The 26,965-nt window shown below is 40.7% G+C and overlaps 1 protein-coding gene across 3 annotated transcripts; it reads left to right on the forward strand.

The window, feature by feature from the left end:
* The first annotated feature begins 482 nt into the window (after positions 1-482).
* On the forward strand, positions 483-26,669 carry LGMN (legumain). Of its 3 annotated transcripts, none has more exons than XM_017813882.1 (15): positions 483-581; positions 1,865-1,897; positions 6,512-6,693; positions 15,017-15,114; positions 15,926-16,007; positions 16,536-16,621; positions 19,114-19,189; positions 19,662-19,724; positions 20,600-20,666; positions 21,965-22,083; positions 22,733-22,822; positions 23,502-23,699; positions 24,005-24,175; positions 25,039-25,106; positions 25,906-26,669. In XM_017813882.1, the coding sequence occupies exons 3-15, from the start codon at positions 6,556-6,558 to the stop codon at positions 25,943-25,945; spliced, it is 1,296 nt and encodes a 431-aa protein (XP_017669371.1). In that variant the 5' UTR covers positions 483-581; positions 1,865-1,897; positions 6,512-6,555; the 3' UTR covers positions 25,946-26,669. The 3 variants fall into 3 exon arrangements, with proteins under 3 accessions (XP_017669371.1, XP_017669372.1, XP_017669373.1); XM_017813883.1 differs by having other exon boundaries at positions 487-561; XM_017813884.1 differs by lacking the exon at positions 1,865-1,897 and having other exon boundaries at positions 542-561.
* Positions 26,670-26,965: the final 296 nt, after the last annotated feature.

Consider the following 26,965-nt stretch of genomic DNA (forward strand, 5'->3'; position numbering starts at 1 on the left):
CGGGGCAGGGCTGCAGTGAGCAGCCAGGACTCTGCCAGCCATCCCGGCTGAGACACACAAGGACCGCGTGGGGCCGTTTCATGGATTCCCTTTGGCACATTCCTCTGCCTTCCCGTTCTTGGCCTCCTGCCTCCATCCTGCCCCGAAGGAACGGGACAACTCCAAAGGTTAGGTGCAGCCGGCGCTAACCCGCTCCTGTCCCGTGGACAAACTTTCGCAAACGCCACGTCCCGGGATGCTCCTGGCATGCTCCCGCCGTGCTCCCGGGCCCCGCGAGACGAGCTCCCCAGGGACACCCGGGACCACGCGACCCGCCGCGCCGCCGCGGAACTACAACTCCCAATGCGCTTTGCGCTCAGGGCCCGCGGCCCTCTAAGGGCGGGGCGCGCCGGGCTTGCTGGGGCTCGTAGTGCGGCCGGGCGGGTTCTCGGCCCCGCCTCCGCACTTTCGCGATTGGCCGTGACCTGGCTCCGCCCCCCGGGGGCCGCGGTGGTCTGGCCCCGCACGGCGGTGCCCGCAATCACAGCGGCCGCGGCGGCGACGTCTGCTCGGCTCGGCTCGGCTCGGCTCGGCACGGCGCGGTGCGGTGAGGACACGGCGGGGCTGCGCTGTCCGGGCGCTCTGGCACAGCCGCGCGGGGAGGGGATGTACGCCTGGGCGAGGGGAGCCCTGAGCGAGGGCCGGGCCGCTTCGTTCCAGGGCGGCAGGGGCAGCGGTAGGGACGAGCGGCTCCAGAGGAGCGGCCGAGGGCGCTGGTTTCCCTCTGCGGCTCCGAGCGCTGCCGAGCCCCCGCCGCTCCGCCCGGCGCTCCCTCACCTCGGCTGGCGGGGGCTTTTCGGGACCCCGCCATGGGTGGGCGCTGAGGTTGTGACGGGGCGGCGCTCGATGGTTCTGCCGAGCCCCCCCGCCCCGCCGCCCTTCGGGCGCTGGCACAGGGGTCAGGGTCGGTCCGGCCGCCCCTCCGGTACCTCGTGGGTGCGGCCGCAGCCTCCGGGCGGCTCGTCGGTGCTGCCCGTGGTCAGAGGGGTTTGGACACAGTTGTCCGCCCCTATCACGGGCCCGCCTAGCCCGGCAGCTGTATTTGATCCCTTCCTGCTGGAAGCGAGAGGAGTCAGAGCGTCTCCTTCCGAGGGTCATTGCCCAGCGCTGGCAGAGGAGGGAGGAGGGAGATCGGGGGGATGCAGTGACAGCAGCTCGGTTTTAGTCCTTGGTAACACATATTTAACAAGGGAAAAGGATGGAGTAACAATTTACGGGGTTGCTGCGAAGGGCTGGTGATGCCTGAGAAGTGCTGCGCTGTGGCTGGTTATTTACAGCTGGTGGACAGCCTTGCCTTGCTCGGAGGTAGTACATCACTACTTCCAGGTTGTGATGGGCACGGCACCGTGTTGGCTGTCTGAATTTGGGGGTTAAAATAAATATTGTAGCAAAGACCAGAAACGCTAAGATAAACCATAGTAAAAGACGTGTGGAGTGCAGGAAGCTCGTGTAATCTCCACCAGGAATTTCTGTGTAATCACTTCTCCAGAATTTCATTCTGTCCACGCTCCAAACATTTCCATGTTTGCTGAGCAGAAATGCTTACCCTTGTCTGACTCCATCTCCCAAATCATGCAGTGTAACGAAGCTATTCATGCAGTGCTTCCGTACCTGTTTTTTCGTACTATCACAATGTGACGGCAGAGGCTTTGTAAATTTGTAGACAGATATGAAAGTAAATAGCAGAAGCAGTTTTACTGAAGTCTTCAGATCTGCCAGATTTGAATCTGGGGGGTTTGAAGTGCATAGAGAAAAAAAATCCCCTAATCCAGGTGTATTAGATTATCACCTTCTATAAATGATTCTGGTTTTTTTTTATCCCCAGGTAAATTGTGCTGTCTCTCGGCTGCTGAGAAAGGTAAATCTGCAAACAGTAGAATAAACTTCACTTATAATTATTTTTAAATGCATTTATTTTACATTAAAAACCATTCTGAGTTGACGTAACTACGAATTCTTGGTTTTTTACAGTAAAAGTGACTTATATATCTTCAAACTATAAAAATTATTTTACTACAAGTTCTGATCATATTAAGCCTATTCGTAAAGTGGTTACTAGTAGACTTTGTAAAGAAATGTTTTGCAACACAGAAACCATGATCTCCGTCAAAATGTACCTTGTCAGAATTTACACCAATAAAGATTTTTTTCTTTCTGCCATACAAGTGCAGAAAGAAAATCAGACTAATGTTGCAGAAGCCTAATCATGGGTTTAGGTGCTTCTGTTTATGTAGCAGCCGGGACAGCATGTAAGCAGAACATTGCTGACAGAGCTGTGGACACCAGTTTCTTCTGAGGAGGACTATTGTGAGCCACATATTTTGTGGAAATCAGCATCTAAGTATTACAGTGAGAGGCAATATGCAAGCACTGTGTGGAAAAAGGAGTTGTGGCTTGATTCTGGAACCTGGAAGGCTGGTGGTTATAAGAAGTGAGCTAAAAAAGAGAGATTTCCTGGAAAAGCTGGAAGGATGATCTGATTAGCTTAAGGCTGTTATTTTTCAGCAAGATTACTGTAAGTTTACTTATTTCACATGAAAGGAAAATAGAGCTATGGTTTCTGTTTATATAGCTCTTGAAGGTAGTGCTTGAGCTATCTGGAGTTTAAGCTACCGAAGTGTCAACATAATTTTAAACACTAGTGGAAAATACTTTTATCAACTCAAACTCAATACCCAGGTGGTATCCTGTTGTTTCTAAGAGTTTTGATCTTAGAGGACTGTTTCCCAAAGGAAGGTTGGGAACTCAGTGAACAGGCAGTTGGCCAGAAGAACTGTTCTAGCAGCAGCCAGCCATTTCCAGATGCATTTTTTTTTTTTTGAACATCCCTCTCTTATCAAGGCAGAGCTGTATGCCAGCTGTCTAGTGGGAAGTGGTCAAAGTACCACTGTCAGGAAAAACGGGTTTTAGGAGTGAATTGTTCTGGCAAGAGCCGCCCAGTTCTGGACATGCTTCTTCCACAGATTGTACAAACTGCACAGCAGCCTACCTGTGTGCGTATATGCTGTGGTTCTGCATGTTTAGGTCTGGTGCTGAACCCACTGCGTCTGAGATGTGCCTTTTTCCTGACATGGTCTCAGAGCAAAGTTAATTAACTCTTCTGCCAGAAATACTAGGCAGAGCTGATCAAATCTTCTCATATTTTGTGGGTCATCCAAAGCTCTAAGATATCTTTTAGTGAATTTTCAATTTTTCCACAGAGTCTCCCTCTGTGCATGCATTTAGGATTGCATGTGACAGATCTGCAGAGAAAGGCTTTTTATGTACCTATGGTAAGCTGGTCAGCTGAGCTGCTTTCTCTTAGTGTGACTTGAAGACAAAGCATGTGATGGGGAACTTTCTCTTCTCAACTGTAGGTCAAGAACACTTCAACATAAACCAGAACACAGTCTTTTAGGTTGCGCACTTGCACTCAGAGGCTTTCTTTAAAATAAGTAAAAATATGGGGGGTTGGTTTGTTTGTTGTTTGATAGGGTATTTTTGTTTGGGTTGGGTTGGGTTGTGGTTTTTTAAACAGTAGTTGGAAACAAGCAGTGAAGACCTCTTCTCACTACACATGTGTTTAATGGTTAAACCTATTTTAAGTGCTGCTTGGAGAACCTCGGGGAACTGAGCATTTATTAATCATGGTTTATTAGTGCATTGTGGTATGTCAGGTTCCCCCCCACCTTTTTTTCTGGTGTTAATTTGATTTAATTACCATATAGGAAAAGAGAGATAAGTGAGATTGTATGTCATTAATTAGCGCCAAAGAGGAAGTTCTTTTCTATTCTAAATAATCTATGACAAAATATACATGATTTGCTAATATAGTGCAAATGTGTCTGAGTGTTTGGTTTTTATTTTCTCCCTGGTAGTTCTGCATCATTCACAACTTTTCTCTCAGCAGAGGTAAGAAACGTGAGGGTCTATATCCACATACCACATGGGAGACTGTTGAATCATGGAGGGACTGCCTAATGGGCTCCATAGTTTAAGCCTGTTTCTGATCTGGCCCTGGGGTTCTCTGTTGTGGGCCCATTTGCAGGCAGAATATGGGGGTGGTATGTGGTGCACCTGTGCCTGCACAGCACGGGCCCTTGCAGAGGTACTGGCTGGGGTCCTGAGACCTATAGGCCCCTGTTAGTGTAGTCAGGAGTGTGAACTCATCAGGAAATACAGTCCCATCAAACTGTCTCCAGTTCAGGAGCTGGCATTCTGTAGTGTGTTTTTTTTTGAAGCCGCTCCAGTCTCTGTTGTGGGGTGTATCAGTAACTGGCAGTGCAGTGACTGTCTCCATGTGACAGATGCTGCTGTGCTGGGACCTGCCTTGAAATCAGCCACCATGTTATATGGCCCAGTGAATAGCTGGCAGCAGCACACCTTCTGTTGATATGTCCTGGATTCCAGTGAATAATTCCTCAAAGAGCTAAGCGCCATGTGGAAGGATCTCCAGCAATCATTTGAACTATTTATTTTCTCTCTCTTTTTTTTTTTTTTGTTCCATGTAAATATAATTAACGTTATGATTGGAGAAAGGAAAAGTTTAATAAACATGGAAAAAGTTTCCTCTTATGAGACAGATACTGAGCTCTGAGGGATCTGGTTGCATGAAATTCAGCTCTATATTTTACTAAGTCAAACTCAGTTAAGATTCTTAAGCAGATTGTCTAAAAAATACTGATTTTCTTTTCTTGCCTAATGAAATTGAGCATTGGAAGTTAGTGGGCTCATTGGCCCATGATGTGTTGTGGCATTTACAAAAGTTTTATACGACTTGGTCAGACTTTTAGCTGGGCTGTAGGCAACAGAATAGGTATGTTTCACAGATAAGTTTAGTTCTGTTTTTTCTGTTCTGGAGTTTTTCTGTGAGGTAACAGCCCTTCCTGAAGGAGCTGATTTGCTAACATGATTCCCTTACTTTGCTCTAGCTCCATTACAAAAGAATTAAAAAAAAGCCTCAACTTCCAAATATATAAAATATTTTTCATACAAGCCTGCAAGACTGAATCTTAGTGACCAGTGGATCCAGTCTTGGAAAAAGACCCATGCTACATGTTAGGTTAGCAGTCTTCACTGTACATGGCTGCTTTGGAGGTGAGGTGGCTGCTTCTCTCTTTCAACCTCATTTGACTGGCTGCAGACAGATGGTTTTGACTGGGGCTGACTTAGGTACTGTTTAGTTGGTTTAGTGGTAGTTTTGACATTTTGCCTTGTGACCATATTGTATGGCTTGGGGGTTTCCAACTTTTATTCCAGAGAAAACATTGCTAAAGTAGGCTACTCTACCTCTTATTACAGCACCTATTCGATAAAGAGCAACCATTATTAATTTACAGGATCTCTTTTTTGTAAGTAGGCCAGTGTAAAATCCCAGGTGTCAGTGCATGAGGAAATATGTAATCTTTTTGCATGTGCCAAGAGCATGCAGTTCTTCAGGGCAGTTTGTTTTATGAGTTACCCATTGAATGCAGCAGACCTGATACTGTGACCATTATATATAAACTGCCAGTCTTCTCCTACCTCCCCCAACCCAAAGAGTAAACCTTTAAATGTGTGATTAGATATAGTCAGATTGTTTGCTTTTAGTGCAAATGCTTTTTCAGGCAATCAAGGTGCTTGGAAAGTCACTAGTGAGGACCCTACTTCTAGTCCTCTCAAGAAAGTAGAAAGAGCTATTTCTGCAAGGGCTCAAACCTCCCCTCTGGCTCTGCTTTTCTGAGTTTGTCATTCACAGGCTCAGACCCAATTCTCTCGCCTTGTGCAAACACTTAACCATTGTGCAAAAGAGGCGAAAAAGCTACTCTTTCATGTGGTACTGGTTCACATTTCTCTCCACTAGCATTACAGGTTGCACAAATAGCATGAGGCTCTCACAGCCTGCACTTCCCCCCAGCCCTAGCACTTAGGGCTGTATCTTGTGCAGAACAGTGGCGTGGCCCTTTCCACCCTCTCTGGCTTTGTGGGCACAGAGAGCTTTTGTGACACTGACCTTCCAACTCCCCAGCAGTTCTCCATGTCTATACATCCTTGTGCCTACATCACCCGGGATTTGACTCCGTAATAGTGGGCTAATTGCCAGTGAGTGGAAACCAGGGAACATGATAAGCAGAGACCAAGAGAATAGTGTTAATCTGAAGAAGATTTATCTGTGAAATACTTGATAGTGAGGCTTGCTCTGTATTTGGGCCTTATTCATTACCAGCTATTATAGAACAAAACAACCAGAGGGAGCTGAACGACTTGGTTGTCCTGGTCAGAATTGCTTTCAGTCACATTTGAAAGCTGACAGAAAACTATTGTAACTAGTAGCAGCTTGGGGCTAAAGGAAGATTTGACCAGAAATTGTGCTGTGGGTTAAATGGTCTGTAAAACAAACAAACAAAACACCACAAGGAAGAAAACCTCCTAGTCATGATACCACTGATACTTGCTTTGCATTTGCTTATTGACTGATGTCCTCTCATCTACTTCTCTTCAAATTCTTCATTAGGAACCTAACTTTTCTCCCATTTGTGGAATAAATAAAGAAGAGAGATGATACTGAAAGCAGTTATGCTGCTGGGCTGTGCTCTGAGTATCAGCATGTTCCCTATGGAAGAACCTGAAGATGGAGGGAAGCACTGGGTGGTGATTGTTGCCGGTTCGAATGGCTGGTACAACTATCGGCACCAGGTAAGCACTGCTGGTTCCACATGCTCATGCTGTCTGTGCTCCAGAAAATGCCTGTTCCTGGAGTTGCAGGAAGATGATAGCTGCCTATCATCTAGACTAGTTCAGACCTTCTGTCATTAGGGCAAGTGCCTCTACTTCTAGACTCCCAGGTGTGTGTGAAGTTTTCAAAACAAACGGACGCAAGATTTGCTCAGAGCCTGCTCTTAGTTCGTTGTTAGCACCCCAAGAATTTCCTTCCACTGCTGCTTTTACAAGGTGAATTTTTTCTTTTTGCTTACAACTTTGTCCGGTCTTTTATCTCCTGGGAAAGCTGTCATTAGCAGGAGGAGCACACTTCTGCATCCTGGGAAACCTGTGTCTTTTAGGATAAATATTCCATTGGTAGGCTAGAAGATTTAACTTCAACTTGCAGGTATACAAATGATGTCTAGAGTTAAACCTCATTTTGAGACACATGCTTTTTTTTCCTTTTTTTTTTCTTTGAATTTGTTTTCCTCTTTTCATTATATTACGAAGAGCTCTCTTTCTTCTCTGCAGTTAAAAAAATCTCTGAAGGCTGCAAATGCACCGGATGTTTTGAGAGGTGGAGGACGTGTAGAAGAGGGTTCTTTTTAACCTAAATCAGTTTGCTGACTGTTCAACATCATTGCCTCAGCTGTGTTGTCACAACAAGGATATGGTGCTCCAGGGTGCAGGGATCAAAGTGAGTGGCAGAAAGAGGAGAAAAAAGGGAAAAGGAACTCCTGAGTTTGGCACTTCTGTGAAAGCCATTGTGGTCTGAGTGGAGGTGTCAGTATGGACAGGATTAAATCCAAGTGACTTAACTCTGATTAAGTTCAAGACTTAACAGCAGTTGGGAGACGTGGGTAGCATTTTCTCCTTGGGGAATTCTTGGACAATCCCTTAAACAGATTAACCTATGCTTAAATGCAGTCTTTGCTTGAAACTTAAAATTACCTCTTACTTGCCTGGAGAGCAGGGTCAATTTAATTCTGATTTATATATATTTTTATATTTGTAAATGTTAGAAAAATAGTTTGCTAGACTGTTGTTGGTTAAGGTGAACTCAAAGGGAGATTTTAACACTAGTGTAGAAAACCAGCATTTTAAAAACTGAACTGTATTTAATGTACTGGCTACATCTGACTTGCTGAACACAGAAACTTTTCAAATATTTATTAAATTCAATGTAACTGCCTGTAAAATCTGAAGAGGCTTCATTCTTTCTATTTGTGTTGATTGAGGAGGAAATGAACCTTCTATGTGTTGGGCACCCTGGGTTTTGTATATGTTTCTTCTCCCCCTCAGCTCATAATCAGTTTGTAACTTTCAGTGTAGTGATGAGCGTAAAACTGAATGAACCAGGCTGACAGTCTTGCTGAATCTGAAGAACTTGTTACTGGCAAGTGCTCGCTCAACACTTTGACAAGTAGGTTTTAGGGATTTTTCCAGCTCCTTACACTGTAGCTATCACCTGATAATCACAGTTGGAATATTACAGCCTTAATATAAACTATTCATAATTCAAATTAAATCTTAAAGAAGAGAGTTTTAAAATTGAAACTGGAAAACAATTATGAAAATACTAGTGCTGTACTTGACCCCTGCTTGTCTTGGGGTGTCTAAATTTAATTACTGAGTTGTGCTCTGGTTGTTGCTTTTGTTGTATAACCAGTCTAGCTGGCTCCATTCCACTCCAGGAGGAGTTAATACCCCAACATTAATTCTTTACACAAAACTACATTTTTGAAGTTGTAGCTCATGAGAATTCCTTTTCTCAGTTGCCCAGGCACAGAGTTTTTAATCTCTCTGTCAGTGAGCCTTCAATGGCAAGTATATCTGCCAGTTATGAAGAACACAAGATCCATGCTTACATATTTCCATCCAACAGTAAGTCTTTTGAACATGCCAGTTTCGCAGAAGCATGTTAACTTTTGAGTGCAGTCATGCTTTGCACACAGTTACTAAGTAATTCCTTTTCAAGGCTAGAAAAATGAGAGCAGGATTTCTTTAAATACCTTAGTTTTGAAGATAATGTCAACTAACAATGCAAAATATCTGCCATATCAGATTGTTCTGAATTTAAATATTAGAAATCTCTTTATTTTAAACTACCACTTGCTTTGGGTACAGTATTAACATTTGGAAAAACGAAAATTGGAACACATTCAATAATCCTATCAGAGTTGTGCAGTCAGCATCATAAAATAAGAATCTGTGTGAAGGATCCTTCAGAATATGGCTGAGCTCCTATTTGCTTGTCCTGGGCAAGATACTGTCCCTCTAACTTGTCATGAAAAGAATCAGTTCCCACAAGATGCAGCACATTAGCAATCTGTGCTATTCTGCCTAGGGACATTTAGTGGCCAATCTTGAGGGCCTGGTGGGAGTGAGCACCCATAGTGGGAGAGTGACATATGGTGAGACAAAGGCAGCAGTTAATCCTGGGAAATCCACTTGTGTGTGCCATGAAGTGTCATCCAGACAAGGGTGCCTTGGGTATCAAAAAATTGGACAAATTTGTTCCCAGCAAAACAAGCAGAACAATAGACTTTTAGCAGAGTTATACATTGGAGGAGAGATACCACAGAAAGGAGAAGTTATAACAGATTTTTGGAAGCATGCAGAATGATCACTGTGTCTTTGCGTGTTAATGTTCTTTACCTTCCAATGGTGGGCAAAAGCACCGTAAGTAATTAAATTATTTGCTCAAGTCACTTGCAGTGGAACCAGGAATAGGACTTGGTCTTTCACTTCTATACTTCATCCATCATGAAAGTAATTCCACACACAGAGATACATGTTATTGTTTGGTATAATAATACCTGTACTGTCAGGTACAGCAAAGCAGTGCTTCAGGATTGCAGGTTTGAGTAATTCTTTGCTTTCCAAGGGAGAAACTGTAGAAGAAAATATGTTGTAGTCTATTTGCTTTCCTCCTACCATCACCTTTCTTCCTTAGAACTTGACCTAGCCTGTGTACAAGTGGATTTATAGATGCGAATGTTCCTGTAAGTAGTTACTCAATCTGACTTCTTTTATTTACCAGACTTGTTGCTATTCCAAACATTCAGCTAAGCACTCATAATGTCCTTTTGTAATATGAGACCTCAGCAGACATATCTCTGGGTTTCAGTTGCTCCATTCAGCTGTTCAGGGTGCAGTTAGTACATGATGTTGCATGTTTGTATTACATTTATATTTTGTGAACTCCGGTTGTTTTGCATGCTGCCTGCACACAACACGGTCAAAACATACTCTGTTGCCTGCTGCAGTAGTTACCTGGTGGTAGTATATGTTCTTTTGACTAAAAAACCAGAAAAGCAGAAGAAATACATGAAACCTTGAAAAATGTGTCTCATTTCATACATGAAAAATTTTGGGGAAAACAGTCAGTCATTGTATGCTGCACAGACTGCAGGAACAGTAAGTTTGTAAAGGCTTTGCAGACCCCGGAAACACTGAGTTTGCGCCTGTAACCTCAAGGAATCTAAAACTCCATCTAAGACTGGTTATTTAGCTGTCAGTGGTCAGGATCCATTATCAGTGGTGCAAACCAAGTATAGACAAGATAAGGATAAAACCACCGTTTGCACTTAAATATCAGTGAGATTCACACCTTGCAGACAGTTGTTTCTGGGACTGTTTCCTAGTCAGGATGATCTACACTTGTCTTACGCTTTTACCTCATCTAGTTCCTAAAATAAATTTGAAGTGGTTTGAATAGTATAGAGCCCAATGTGATAGGCTTACTGTCATTGCGAAGCTAGCATATATATTGTTTTATGCCTGTGGCTTCTCAGTTCTTTGGTGTTTTTATCCTTATCTTGGTGGTTTTGATTAGAGTTGCTTGGGCTGTGGAAGGAGTATCGATGTGCTCCTCTCTGCTCCTCAGCAGTTACTCTGACTTCTCTGTAGCAGCTTTTTGATTACCAGACTTCTGTTACCAGGCTGCTATTCAAGAGTACTCCCCTCCCATTCCTTGGGAAAGTGTCTGAGCTCTCTACTGCACACAGAGCTGGATAAAATACCTCTGGAAAGCTTAGTGGCGTACATGAACAAATACAGCACTAAATGCTTCTGATAGATTTAGAGAATGAGTCAACAAAGTAGTTTACATTAAGAGAAATAGTCTGCCTGTCCTGGGAGATGATCATACCAGCAAACTGAAATCTAAAGCTAGCTTCACATCAGAAAGAGACGGACCAGTACTTTCTGGCTACTCCAAAACACCTAGTCCATGGAAAAGCCTTATGTGAAACAGGGTCTTACGAAAGATGGAGGACATATTCAAGGAGAAAAATGCCAGGTGGAAAAAGTTTGGCAAAATTTAAAATAAAAGAAAAATTTGAATTTGCATACATGGGTTTGTTTTCAGTTCTTGTTTTTGGTTTTATATTTACTGAGCTTTGTGAGTCAAGGACTTTATTTATTCAGAGTTCTAGTCACTACCAGCCAGAGCAGTATGTTATTCCGGGACTTAAATTCTCCAGTTCTGCAAGTAACAGACACTAAGGATGTCTTGGCTGTTTGGCTTCAATTAACATTTCCTCACTATGCTTAGAAAATTGAAACTGAACTTATAGGAAACCTTTCCTAAGTTCTTGATAGCGCTATAGCTTTAGGCAGATTCACTGATGTATGTTTAAGCAAAGGAATGAGACGTGGTCGGCATCTCAGACATATTCTTCTACCATGCTTATATATTAGAGTTCATTCTTTTTTAGGCTGTGACGTTTCAGTGTACCTGTAGTGGGAATAGTGCCACTTTGCAGTGAAGCTTACAGTTCATTACATGTGCTTTTCAGCCATGAAACTTGCAGTCATAAAACAAGAAGTAACCAATTTCACAGAAGTCCAAGCTTTTCCCTTTAGGAACTATTTATGCATGCTTGTGTCATAAACAACTTGATTTTTCCAAAAAACCCACCCAAGCAGTCTACTTAAAAGCTGCATCATTCAAATGTGTAAATGGCACAATTTAAATGTGTATGGCAGAGGAAAACAGGGGTGGGTGTGGGGTGTTTTGGTTTTGTTTTTTTTGTGTGGTTTTGTTTGTTTTCTTTTAGAATTCCCCCAAATGTACATTTTGGGAAACAAAATGCCCATCCCAGGAAGATAGAGTAATTCACCCTCTGATCTCTGCTTTCAAAGTCTAGGAGTTAATTATTTAAGCAGATTTTCCATAGAAATTGGTGATGTAGCAACAGGTTTAGACTAACCAGGGGATGAAAGGTCTGAACCATACTGTTAACAGTGTCAATTTTGGAGCTTGCCTAAGGTCAGTTGTGCAGTAGGAGCTGGACAGCTACACCTTCCCCTACTCTGTGCAGGGCAAATCAAATCATGGTCACAAAAGCATGATTTGCATTTAGTGACAATTAATTCAGTAAATATGTATGGCGTTCATTTCACCTACTGAACCAACAAGAATACTACCAACAAGAGATCTGGAACAACTGAACAGCTGTCTCTTTTAGAGTGGTTTGCAGGGAGATACTGTAGGAATATCTCTGAGAGAAACGGGCTCAAATAGCTGCATTTGAGAGGCAGTTATACCTCAACAGGAAATACTCTAGATTCACATACGCCTCCCTACTCTGGCAGCAGACTTTTGTATTCTGGTTTTATAGACATTTATGGGTTTACAAAGGGAACGAGGAGGAGCATGTGACCAATATCAAAGATGACAAATCAGGTCAGCTAATTCTGTGCAATAAACTCTAAATGTTTACTCAGAACTGTCCTACTTTAGCTGATGGAGTTTTAGCAGCAAAACATGTTTTTGCTGCTCTAGCCTTTTTTGGTGATATCTTTATGCTACTAGCAGGTACAGTTCCCTTAGCAAAAGCCTTAAAAGGCTGGGACAACCCCCAAACAAGCATAAATTAAGGTTGAGGGGAACTGATTACATTGATTTATCTCCCTTCACAGTAGGGAATTCAACCCATTTATTTTTACCTCTAACATCTGCTTTACTGTTTACTAAGACAGGACATACTGAGCAAACAGTCAGTGAACCAGAAGGAAAGGGAGAAGAGACAAAAACTCCCTGACAATATGCATTTACAAAGCTTAACTAATTTTATGTACTCGGTATTAATTAAAAACACCTCCGATGTCCTTACTGTCCAACCACTGTCTGTGGGAGCACAGACACTTGTTGGTTGAATATGGTGATACCATATCACCATGGTATGCCTTAAGCATTTCTGTGTGTTGCCAGCCTATAACTGTTTCTGTCAGCATATAGAGATGTATTATATCTTGACTGTAAGAGGGGATCTGTGATCTACTCATCAGTCAGGGTAGAGAAGCCCTGATTAGTGTTTTCTTCTACTTCTGCTTGGTTTGCTTCTGAAAATCAAATACACGCTTAGTCAAACCTGCACTCTTCTGTTTCTTATTGTATGCGATACCTTTATAACTCTGGTTAACCTCTACCTTTTGACTTGTTGAGGCAGCATCTGGTATAACATACAGGGAAGTGGAAAACTAAACAATGGAGATTGACTGGGATAGGTAGAAGAGTAGGTAGGCTGACTGTGTAGTAGGAAGTGGAACTGCCCTAGTAAGAACAGTTTAACATTCAGCGTTAGTCACCTGAGGGATTTTCCCGTGGGAGTCTTCATTAGCATTGAATGTGCCTCACCCTTCCCAGAATCTTGTACAACTATCTTCTCTTTTCAGCTTCAGCTTCAACTGCACTTAGAAGACCAAGGATTATAAATTTACAGGATTTTATAGCGTCCTTTTGGCTAAACTAGTACTCCTAAGTCATCTGAACACACGTTAGTCCACTTAAACCACTTCAGTTTGGTTTCCACACTAGCAAATTAGATTAGTTCAACAGAAGTAAGCTTTAAAGCTTGCTTCTTGCCTGCATTTGTAATGTGCGTTTGTTAGAGGAGATCTCTTCCATTAAACCTGCCCAGCTTTTTGTAGCGTGTGTGGTGAGCTGTAGTTCTCATGTTTAGGAATGATTTTTAATGTCCCATTAGGTTATTCACAGACTGCAAGGTTAAAAGAAGAGAATCAACTGAGCTGGGGTTACTAAGAATTTAGCATTCTGATAGAGGTTTGTATTTACTGTAGTATCACTTTAATGCATATTGTTATTTCTGCATCACGGGAAGATGGTTCTGTAAATAAAATCTGCTTATTCATATCCTGTACAAATCAGGAAAAGAGCCTGAATAGAAATTCTGCAATTCTGTTTTCCACTGAAATCTGTTTTCTTGCCCTGAAGTTGTTGCTCTGTAGAGTAAGCAATACATAATTAAAAAGAAAATTTTGTGTAACCAAAATTCTCACCTAGTAAATTAAAATTAAAATTAAATAAATTCTTTGCAATGATGACATTGGTGAACCATACTTGCTTAAGCCAGCGACAGTCTTCAGTGCCTAGTCATGCAGGCTTGGTGCAGAACTAATTGAAATTGGTGGAAATCCAGCTCCTTTCTTCTGCTTGGCACATTTTAAATTTATCTGTCAGTGCACAAGGTTTTCATTTAGATTTTCTCACAGAACGCAGAACATGGCTGAGAACCTTTTGTTAAATTTTGTTATCTGTACCAAGTCTGAAGTAACTTCTGATTTCTGTTTAAGTGAGAAATCAAAATAGGCAATGAGATAGAGACTTTACTCATAGTCTCTATTATTAATGCAACTGTTCCTAATTAGAGAAAGATACTGAGTTTTGGTTTAACCTCTAGCAACCCTCAGTCTCTTATATTGGAATGTAGTTTCTTTTGGACAAAAGCCTGCTCTTAAGTCTGCAAAGCTGGTTTTTTTCTGGTCTCAAAGGTGTCCTGGTTTCAGCCAAGGTCAGAGTTAATTTCTTGCAGTAGCCATGAGGGGCTGGAGCCTGGAGCTGTGTGGGCATGGCCAAGACCCTAATTGTATTCAAGACCATCTCAGGTCATTGTTGGGGTGGGAAAGGGGCTCTCTTTCACTTCCAAGAGAAGAATATTCTTTTCTGGTCAGAAGAAAGTGTGGCATGGTGGGGAAGAGAAGGTCAGAGAAGATCGATATTTTTTGTGGCTTTCCCTGTAAATCACTTCTTTGTCTTACACCTTTTCTTATTAATATTGTTGCTGTTACTGTTTCATTTCCTTATCTCATTGCTGTTTCCAGTAAATTGTTCTTATCTTAACCCTTTGAGATAATCTTTACCTTTTTTACTACCAACTGGAGGGGGAGGGAAAGCAAGTGACAGTGTGGCTTTTTTAGTGGGACTATTAAGTTGGAGAATACCATTTCTAAACCACGACAAAGGTAACATTTCTGTTAAAGATAGTAATGAAAATCTGCTTAATTTCAGGCAGATGTGTGCCATGCATACCAGATTGTACACCGAAATGGAATTCCAGATGAGCAAATCATTGTCATGATGTATGATGACATTGCTGATAATGAGGAGTAAGTGATGAATGCACACGAGTCACAAACTATATGGTTACTACAAACATGCTATAGTCACCAGTGTGTTTTGAGTTTGTAGGAGTTTTGTAAGAAAAGCCTTTGAAATGTGCTCATGAACTTCTCAAGTCTTAGTCCACAGCTCAGCATCAGTTGTGGCACTGAGGACTTCAGAGCTTCATTGTTTTGAGAATAAGGGACCTTGACTCCCAGGTGTGACAGTGTCAACAGATAAATAGCTGAAACCCACTAACATAGGGAAGCTCTGTGTATGACTTGCAGGGCTTTTTTGAAAGGACATTACCAGATAAATTCCCAGCATGTAGATTCAAGGCAGAAGGATACAGGTCCCATTCTTGGTGACTGACTAGAGCATATAATTGCTTTCTGTATGAAACAGTTCAGTTAAACAGCATCTAATTCTGAGACAACTTCTGCCAAAATCAGCAGACATCACATGCACAGCAGCACTGGGAGCACAGAGTTAAGGGGAATAAAGGCAAAATTGCAAGGAGAGAGATGATAGTATAAGAGACCACCCACTTACATCTTCAGATTAATTGGTATGATCTGTGGTGGGATGCTTGAATATACTCTGAGGATAAGGACACCTGAGACAAGTATATGTAACTGACTGAAATGAAAAGGCCTTTATATTCTGAGATCATTTAATGACACATGGTGCAAGTTCTTATACTCTCTCTCAGATGGTCTGGCCAGTGAGGATAGTTTAAATGGTTTCTTAGTTGTTCCGTGGTCACTGTCTGGTGTGTAGGTAATTATTCATATTTATGTTCCATTTACCTTTCAGAAATCCAACAAAAGGCATTGTCATCAATAGACCTAATGGCTCAGATGTGTACGCTGGAGTGCCCAAGGACTATACAAAGGAGGTAGGAATGAAACCCCATTTCCCAGGGTAGGTTCAGCACTAGCCTGTGTTCTGTATAAATCCTTTCAGCCTGTATCTTACACTTCAAAATGCACATTGTATAAAGCCTCCAGCTCATTTACCTGCATGAGTTGGCATGATGATGTTCATGAGATGAATATAAAGAACAGATGTTCTGAACTGAAGCAGTGGTCGTAAAAGTGAACCTTTACACTGTTTCTGTGCTGACACATGAAATGAAGGAAGAAAGGTCTTGCATTCATAAATGTTGTCTCTCAATCTGAAGAACAGCTGTGTAAGACTAATTGTTTCATTAGAACAGTAATCCAGTCACTCAGTGATTTCATGATTCAGTGGCCAAGTGAGTCATCAGTGGCTAATGCATTAGATAATGACGGGTTGAAAAGGATGGCCAGCTAAACTTGCCATCCATGCATGGATCCTGACTTTCAGGAAGCCGTCTTTCTCAATGAAAATTTTGTTGTTGTTTTTATGATCAGATTTAACTTTAATCCTCTCAAATCCTTAGGATGTTACTCCAAAGAATTTTCTTGCTGTTCTCAGAGGAGATGAAGAAGCAATGAAGGGGGTAGGATCAGGAAAAGTATTGAAAAGGTAAGACAAGTTTAATTCAGAAAATAATTGCATGTATAGTTGTACATTGACACTGATTTTGAGAAAAGAACAAGAGTAAATTAGAGCAGCTTGGGAATCCAGCAAGATTATTGATGGCAATTCCAGATAATTCATGTTAAAAATACAGCAGTTCTGGTTTCTTAAATTATCCATCACAAAGAAGCAATTGGTGATTATCTGACTGGTATGGAATCCAGTACAGGTTAAGGTATAACAGCTCTAGAGGATAGTGTCAGTTGTACTAAGGTATCCTTTATTAGACCATTGGCTTTCGTAAGAGTGGCTATTCAAAGAGAGTTTTATTAAGGTTTAGAGACCTCTAGAAAGGGTTTTCTGAGGCTTGGCTGAGTGTACATGAACAGTTGTATTAATCACCTGAAGTGGTGAGACTTAACAGTCAGTGGCAGAGGGACAGAGAGAGCTTAAACAGCTCATCAGCTGAAAAAATTGTATGTCTAATCCCAGCCTTGGTCTTTGTGGCACAGGTACACACTGAGACTGAATATAGACCATAGTTCCATTCCTAATGAAATGGAATTATGGTTTATATTTGATGCAAAAAAAAAAGAATCTACATGATTGAAAAAGTAATGTTAACAGCAGTTAACGTTGTAAGTGATGTATTAAGCTTGTTATTTGTAAACCAAGTTACACAAATGATTGTGAGTTTGGCAATATTCTACTATACAAACAATGATTCAAGAATAAGAGCAATATATTTGAGAGCCTAATTAGAAGTCCTCTTAGAAGGATACCTGGTGTAAGTTATTCATCTTGCTTCTACAGAGTTTGAGATGTGAAAGTATGATGCCTACCTATAAAGTGTGTTATATTTCTTATGGCTGGTAAAGAGTTATATTTTTCTATGTACAGTAATTGCTGTAAAACCTTTAAGATTTTGAATTTGACCATTTGGAAGGACTAATAGAGTTAAAGAAAAATTGTGAAGTGTGTGTCTTCAATTGACAGTTTAATTTTAGAGGCAAAGCAATGAAACAGAACAGAATAATCCCACCCTGACATTGAGGAGAATAATAAAAAAGAAGAAGGACAGTAGTCAAATAAGTGATTGCTCTCAATTGTTTAAACTTCATACTAAAAAGCTGAGGTAGAAAATCATACATGCAATGCATAGAGGCAAAAAGTAAATAAATTGCTGCACATTACTAGATTGTGCTCTTATAGTATCTGGAATGAGTCAAGAGGTGACTATAAAGCATTTTTTGTTTAGAAAAAACTACTGCAGAATACACCTCACCCGTGAAAGTTTGATGTTCCAATTCAAGTAAGGGAGTAGCTATGCAGAGGGCCAAAGACTCTTATGTACTCAGGAAGACAACTTGAACCGACATATAAAAGTCCTAGTTATTTACATTTCACTTTGGTCGAATTTTTTGCACTTAGAGAGCTGGAGCCAGAAAATAACGCCCAGCCCTTCTTTATTAGGCTCTGTTGTGTGAATTTTCAAGTGGCCTGACTTTTGCTGTTGGGTGGGACAAGAATTCAATTATCCTCTGCCCAGAAGGTTTCCAGATGGACTTCCAGGTTGTCCCCCTAACCAGCGGGTTATTGGCCAGGCAGAAGGCTGGACACTGTCCCCTTGAGCTGCTGCAGTTGCTGGACCCTGGTACAGAAAAGCAGAGGATGGCCTGGGGACTCCTCCCAGTCTGTTCACACGTTTTATATTTAATTGTCCCTGAATACAGTTTAAAAGCAAAATCCCTTTGCAGATCTGGCTGTTAGGGGAAGACCTTGCTATCACCCAAACATGATCCATTTGATTAAGAGTGCAGTAAGACTGCACAACAAACAGTACTACACAGACGTGAGGGAACCAAAGCCTGTGAGCATTCAGTGCTTGACCGACTGCAGGGCCACTTGGTGCACATGCCAGTCTGGCCTTAGGGTGAGTGTGTACACACATCGGTTCTCCATGGAGTTGTAGGCTGATACTGATTTGGGTAACTGTGACCATACAGACCTCAAGAAGGTAGTACATGGACATACTTAAGGATCTTAGCAAAGAAGTTTTTGATTTATCCCTGTGTTATGGGTGCCTTCATATAACTTAGTTATAAAAGCATTCATTTTTTATCAGACTGCTACAAATGCCCACAGTATAACAAATTCTTTACATAGCCATTAAGAAACAATTGTACTTCTACTATACCCTACATACCAACCCCTACCTCACAATTAGTTTATGGTTTGAAATGTGAAGTGTAATTGCCATATTTCCCGTGCTTGAAGGAATAGCCATATCCCTTTTTTTTCATTCCTCATCTCCTCTCATAAGCACCCAAAGTAGTATGCTTGAGAGGAAAAAAATATTACCAAGATGAGGAGGTGCTTTAGCTCTATTATTTTCAGATATTGACATGTCTTGGTGTTGAGAAGCATATGATGATTGTTGTAATGAAGATTAGGTTGGAGTAATTAAAAAGAATTTGTTTGCTATTTTTTTGTGACAGTGGTCCCAGGGATAATGTGTTTGTTTACTTCACTGACCATGGAGCTCCAGGACTTCTGGCTTTTCCTGATGACGATGTAAGCATTTTGGGGATAACATAAAGTCTATCCTTTTAGTGACATACTAAAATAAAAATTAATTTAAAACATGAAAATATTTAATGCACTGCTATATTGAGGGGAGAGGCATAAAAAGAGCAATATTCTTCTCATCACTGCATTTTGGATTTTTTCCAGTTAGAATCTGAAGCATTCAGTTGAAACTAAGTTATGTAATTTCATATTTCATTGGACTTTGGTAGTCCAAGCAGACTGTTTGATGCAGGTATGACTTGGCTTTCTGGTGCACTGTACTTAACTTCTGGGACCATTACTTATCTTTTCCAGAGTGGTAAATACTAGAATATTGTATTTCAGAAGGGCAAAGCACTGGATAAATTTGTTGGGAAAACAGGGTACATATTCACAGCAGTTAGTATTTATTCTTATTAAGTGAATTGTGTGTCTGTTGAACGTAAGTGGTTTTAAAACAAGCTTTCTTATTTTACAGCTTCACGTGAAGGACTTGAATAAGACTATTTGGTACATGTATCATCACAAGAAATATCGGAAGGTAAACAAGCATATCAGAAGTTGTGAAATAAAAAGAGCAGCTGGTGTGGAAGATAGAGATAGGTCTTCATTTTGAGAGTAGTTCAAAGCAGGAGGAATCTGGTACATGCGGTGAAATTTGCATTAGGATTTTGCACTTAAAAGGATTGATCCACTCCAGATTTTCTTTCTTTTCTGTAGCTTACTGTGTTTTTGCAGTTGATGCTGAGGTGTAATATACTGCCATTTGCTAATGCTGTATATTCTGAACTAGAAAAACAACATTTGTAACCACTGCACCTCCATAATCTGTACCTGACTCTTCCTGTGCTTTGTTCACTTCAGACTGTGCTGTTACTACAGGAAGTTTGTATATACCTCATGTTTTTCTTGCAGTTGCTAATATAGTTTGAGAGTATACCTCTTGTCGGAAAATTCTGTGCATTTATTTCATCACCTGTACTGTTAAGTAGAAAAATTAATATTTAGAACATTTTATTAGTGCTTTTTTTAAAGCAGCTCTTTGTGGTAATCTGTCTGCTATGGCTGGCTGTATTTAGGAACATATAGATGGCCATCAGTTCTAGAAATACTGTATTCAATAATGATACATTTCTATGTCCAAAGAGTGACTGTATGTTTGATCTGTGCTTTGTACATTAGTCTGTATATCCCTGTGGATTCTATAGGGATTAATACCACCTTTTCATTAGGATTCATTCCCCTTTCCATATAGTTCCCAAAAATGAAAAATTGTCTTTTGTACCCTTATGAATAGCATTTGTTTCAGGAATAGCAGTACAGGCCAACTAGCTACAGCTGAAAAGCACTGAAGGACTTTGCTCCATTTTCTCGTGGAATTTCTTAAGGTCTCTGATTTATTTTTTTGTTTTGTAGATGGTGTTCTACATTGAAGCATGTGAGTCTGGATCTATGATGAATCATTTGGCTGATAATATCAATGGTGAGCAAACAGTTAACTTACTGGACTTAAGTGTCACAACTTGTCACAGACCTAAGCAGGTACTGACTGTGTCAAGAATATGTTCAAGGCACTTTTATATAGTTTTAGCAGGGGAGCACAAGAATTTGAGAAAGTAATACTTTCCATTTACAGGAAAATTTCAAAGAATTAACGGAATCTTATAAAAGACTAACAGAGCTTTCAGTTTCTTGCAAATGAGAAGGTGAAAAAGTATTTTTTTTCAGGAACCATGTGGTTGCCCTTAACTGGTAACAGTTAAGCTCTAGACATTTCTCAACCTCAGCACTGCTAACAACAGATGTGAAGTTCCTGCTCTCAGTTTCATTGAGTAGCAAAGGCACTTGTGAGACACCATAGCCAGGCAATTTTGCTGCACATTTGCACAATAACCCAGGATGTGGAACTCTGATTTTTCAGAATTTCTAAGCTCTCTGCTGCAGAGCTGGAAGCTCAGCCTTGATTAGGAAGAGGAATCACAATCTTTTGAAATTCCTAGTCTGTGGCAGGGAGACCAAGTAGTAGTTTTGGAGCTGTGATTCCAGGGAAGATCAACCACGTACCTATCCATGGCATCCTGGGTCCTTGGCCCTGGAATATGCTGCCTCGCACCTACCTAGACTTCTTGCAGCCCTGTCAAAGATTTACAGAAAGTTTCATGTTGATGATTGTTCAAGATAAATGCTCAGTAAATCAGCATTTTTCAAAGTTTGTTGTATCAGAAATTCCCAGTCTGAGGACTCTGGTTTTACAACCAGCTCAGCCATAGACTTAGCAAGGCCGGAAATTGACAATTTCTGTATTACAGTACCCAGCTGTCCCTGGCAGCTTTCAGTGGGGAGCTGCCAACTTTAACTTGTTACTTAGTAAGCATTTTAAAAGGTGATAAAAGGAGCCTTTTACTAGGCAGACAAGGTTTGAGACTTTTTTTGACTTGAGCTTTAAGCTGAGTAGGAACAACACTGTAGCTCCGTAAAATCACGTGTAGCACTTTTTCATTCTGAAATGTGGACTTCAGTTACTTCCTTCAGAAGTGCATTTTCTTCTTTAAACACTCCCAGACCACACATTTGGCAGCAAGGAAGAAACTGCTATAGCAGCACTGAGTCTGACTGAACAGAATTATTAACAGGCTTCCTTCCTGCTATTTAGAAGTAAATGATTGAAAACCAAAATACTTAGACAAATATATCACGTGCAGCTAAGTATTAAATCATGTGAGAGGAGAGGGGTTAAAAAAAAAAGGAGGGAGAAAAAACCCCTTTCTATTTGTCTTACAGTTTATGCAACAACAGCTGCCAATCCCAAAGAGTCATCTTATGCATGTTACTATGATGATGAAAGGCAGACTTATCTTGGGGACTGGTACAGTGTGAATTGGATGGAAGATTCAGATATGGTAACTTAGATAAGTTTTTTTCATTTTTTAAATATAGCTCTATTACAGGATTTGTGGAAATACTATGTTTTATGTAAGACTGAAATAAGGAAATTGAGCTGGTAAAAGTATTATCTGCTAATCAGAACCATATATAATCTGTATTTGTTTGGGCCACTTAATTTATTTCTGAAACTAACTTTGCTAAATATTGTCTTCTTCTCTTATTTATAAGATAGAAACTTTCTAGTTCCACATTCTCATGATCTTTATTTGCTAATCTGATACCACATCTCCAAATGTGTTGAACAAATTGGGCAGTTCAGTAAGTTGTATGTCTGCTTCAGGGGTGCTTAAATACTAAATTGTGGCTAACCCAATTTTTAGCATAATGCAGAATAGTATTAATGAAACAAATCTGGGATTTGTATGCTAGCCCACTCCCTTCTTGCCCATTTTCTGGGAGATTAGGACATCACTAAAAGCAATATGAGACTATGCTGTCAAATCTTCTTTTCAATTTTTAGTTTTATGTGTTTCAAAGGTTGTATAGCTCTCGCCTTATACTTCCTTCTGCATACTGGCAGTTAAGACCCTTTTCAGGTTTCCTTGCATTTTTAGAATAGCTGAATTAAAGTGTCTATGACTTCATGGAAGTTTCTTCGTGCAGGAGGATCTAAGAAGAGAAACACTCCACAAGCAGTTTCAGCTGGTGAAGAAACGCACCAACACCAGCCATGTGATGCAGTATGGAAACAGAGTATGTATTTGAGTGGGCTTCCTGGTCAGATATATCTTAGAGCCTTTCATGCCCTATATTTTTATACCTTAAAAAAACCAAACCCAAACAAAATCAACTGTAAACTGACAGGGTTGATTTAAAAAATGAAGCTATTTATCTTAGAAGACCACTAGCATTTAAGAGATGATGATCCCGATACTAAGGGAAATCAGCCTTGCATATGATTTAATCCAAGGAGTCAGGATACAAGTTGTCCTCCAAGCTCCGCCAGTGATTTCACTTCAGTCAAGTATAAGAAGGGTATTTACCACTTCAAGGCATATTATGAATATTAGTGAAATGTTAAAAAGTACAGTGATCCCTCAAAGGGGAAGAGCTAAGAGGTGATAAAAATGTTTCTAGCAGTCCCATTATTCAACAGATTAAATATCCGTTAGAAAAGATGTGAGGTTACTTAACCTGGCAGTCTTTCTCCCCACAGTGAGTTTTGCAAATAAAAATTCCCTGATTTTTGGCAGCCTTGACCTCATTGTATTAAAAAACCCAACGTGTGTACACATGCACTTACAACCCTATGATCTCCTTTATTTTCTCTAATAAAGCAAGTTTAGAGAGTTAGGTTTGCATGGCAAAGCAAAGACAGACTACCTGCTGGGCGTGATTGACAGTTTTCTCCTGTTCACTTTTTCTCCTTCAGAGTATTTCCTCCATGAAAGTGATGCAGTTTCAGGGCATGGGGAAGAAAGCTGTGCCCATTTCTCTGCCACCTGTAGAACACTATGACCTGACGCCGAGTCCAGATGTGCCCTTTGCAATCATGAAACGGAAGCTGATGGCTACCAATGACATTGTTGAGGCTAGGAAGATTGCTGCAGAGATGAAAGCATATCTGGAGGTAAAATCAAGTAATTCCTGCAGAACAGAAGTCAGTGTTGGTGTTGTTAGTGCTTTCTTTATTTTGACAGAACACTAGAAGGACAGTGACTGATTTTAGATTCCAGGAGTCTGACTTTTGGTCTCCCTACTTTTCACTTGTATCTTAAGAGACAGGTCCAAAAGACTGCTAAAAAGAAAAGTCAAAATCAGGTTCCTTAAGGAGCCCAAAAGTTGAGGGGGGTTAAAGAAAGAGAAATTTCATTCAAAGTCTTCAAAGTAGATTTAGAAAAAGCATGTTTTAAGTTCTTGTTGGTTTATGTACAGGTGAAAGAATTTATCCAAGAATCCATGCGAAAGATAATCACCGTAGTAACAGGATCAACAGAAAAGACCAACCAAATTCTGTCAGACAGATTGACCATCAGCAATTATGACTGTTACCAGTCAGCAGTGAATCACTTCAAAGCTCATTGCTTCAATTGGCACCTATCCGTGGTAAGTCAATCATTGGATATAACCTCATAAACATACCAGAAAAACTAGCACAGTAGTCATAGGCACATCTCAAAATCATCTTTTATTAAGAAGCTAGCTTGGGGCAGTCATATAGCCTAGTTTTGGAGAAAGGGTAAGTATTGTTTTTGGAAGCAGGAAAACACTTCACTACACCTGTAGGTAAGCAAAAAGATTACTAAAAACAAACCCAAAAATAATCTGTAATTTTTACTAGTTAGTGCTGTTCCTTCTTCAACTCCCTCTCCAAAAATCCTAATATTAAATAAATCATGTTATAGTTCTGCTCAAAGCATCTCTACTGACAAAACAGAAACACAAGCACCAGCACTGTGAATTAATAATCTTGGTGCATTTAGATTTTTGTATTATGATTTTGTGTTGTGTAGTTTCTTGCAATAGCCTCCCTGCTATTTCCGTGGTCTTGCTGAATTCCTGAGAGCCACCTTTTAGCTAAGGGCTTTGATTACCATTTGCTCTTCTTGGGATCCCTGTTGAGGATCAAATCCTGGTGTTAGACTGTTTAGACAAGAATAAGGGAGTCTGGTTGTCAGGCAAGATATCCTCTTTAGTGTTTTGTTTTGTTTTGTGGGATTTCAAGAATATCATGGGTAAGATGGCCTTGCCTAGGAGGCCATGTGCAGCACAGCTGAATTTATCTAATGAAGTTGAAAAAGCAAAGTGCACAGAACAAAAATCTGTCTAGCCCAGTACTAGGTCATCAAGACCATCAGTTGAACACCTTGAATATTAGTAGCGTCTCTAAATTACTTCCACAGTTTAGTTTGGATAAAGAATACCTGCTCTTCCTCACTGAAATGATTAACAATGTTTGTTTATTTCAGTATGAGTATGCACTGAGACAGCTGTATGCCTTGGTCAACCTTTGTGAAGGAGGATACCCCATTGACAGGTAATGAGCTTCTCCCAGATACACAGTGTAGTTTTATCTGTGGTTAAAAAAGCAGAAGTTAATAGGCAAATGAAACCTAATCCTACAGCCTTCTCTCTTTTTCTGCTCTGTTGACCATTTTGTCGGTAAAGTTCCCACTCTAAAGTTAAAAATGTTTACTTTGGAAAACATATCATTATTAGTCCCCTCCCACTCATAATGATCCATGTCCCATGTAACCCTTTAATTTCCTTGTTGAGCCTCAGGGGAAATTACAGGCAGTCACAGAATCCCACTGTACCACACAGCATGACTGCTGCACGATTGTTGCCCTGTAACTCCTATATGATCTTACACTGAAGAAAGCCTGGGAACTGCTGTATTTTCTGTGCTGCCCCTTCAGCTGGTGGCTCAGAACACCACAGCACTGCTGGGTTCTGGTGACAAAAGGGAACATGGTGCTAGGCCCCTCACTGTGAGAATGTGGTAGGAAAGCAGGGAAGTAATGGGCCAGACTGACCCTTGTGGTGGTGCGGTAGGGCCAAGAGGAGCATGGTGTTGAAATTATGTCTTGGGAGTTTGTGGCAGAGAGTGGGATCCTAGCTTGTGAGTCATGCAAGAGGAAGAAAAGGGAGAGAGGAAGGCAGAAGGGTGAGGAATGTAAGAGTGTCCTGGTAGTTCAGACGGCATGCACATGCAACCCATAAGATGAAGTTGTGCTGCCCCCACTCCTGGTGGCAGCCTGCTGCAGTCAGTTTGGGAAATAGTTTGAGAGCAGAGCACCTGAAAAATTACTCATCGTTATTGTTCTCTGTTGCAGAATATGCCTGGCCATGAATCAGGTGTGCCTTGGGTATTGATGGAAACAAGTCTCTAATACAACCCTTACTACAAGTGATAACCTTTCATAACTGTAATAATCCAGACTTTACATGCATGCAACCTGAAGAGGGTCAACCAACGTACTGGAACTGCTGGGAGCTGAGGCACCTGACCACGAGCAGTGCAGCATTTGCCATGCTCTGCTCTGCATCTCCACATGCTGACAGCCTGCTGCTTTGAAAGGGGCATCTTGGCAGACCTCCTGGAGCTTTCAAGATGGAGAATTTGTTTCAAAGCACAATGCTCTTAAGAATCTCTTAATGAACATTACAAGCCACCTAGGTGATTGCTAAATCCATGCTAAATTTAAACACTGAGTCATTAATTCTGGAATTCTGTTTATACTATTGCTAATTATTAGCTTTTTAAACAAAGTTAATGAATTCCGTTGCAGTGACTAATTTGCAGATTGGTTAAAGAGTGAAGAAACCAAAGCTTGTTCTTTAAGCTTTAACTCCTTAATAGTTTAAAGAAATTAGTTGTGTTAGAGAAGTATTTGATGTGAACAGCACAGTTAAACTGTGAACAGTAAAAATCTTTCTGGGTAGAAAGCACTGTTTCCCAAAGAAAAAAAATATCTAATGCTGTAAACTTATCACCAGTATTCTGTAATTAATTGTATATTCACACAAACCTGTGGGAAGTCATAGAATACAGGCATTGCCTGTGAATAAAAATAAAGTTGACAGATTCATCCACCTACAGGGCAATACAGTGTTAGACATCTTGTGTCTTGAAAATGAATTAATCATTAATTCTATGATATCGCATTAAAAGGTTCATCTGTCCCTGAAAGACTTTTATGAGACAAGTCATCTAAAAAAAAATCCACAACTGAACCAACAAAAGCCAAAACAAACCCCAAAACTACAACGTAAAAGCAACAACAACAAAAAATATTAAAAGTCCCATATCACACAGATCACACTTGAAGGCACCACTTTTTAGAGATGACAAGCAGGGTGAAAATTAGAACTTGTGAAATGATTCACAAAAGT

The sequence above is a fragment of the Lepidothrix coronata genome, unplaced genomic scaffold (assembly GCF_001604755.1).
Source record: "Lepidothrix coronata isolate B3197 unplaced genomic scaffold, Lepidothrix_coronata-1.0 Scaffold43, whole genome shotgun sequence".
Taxonomy (NCBI): Eukaryota; Metazoa; Chordata; class Aves; order Passeriformes; family Pipridae; genus Lepidothrix; species Lepidothrix coronata.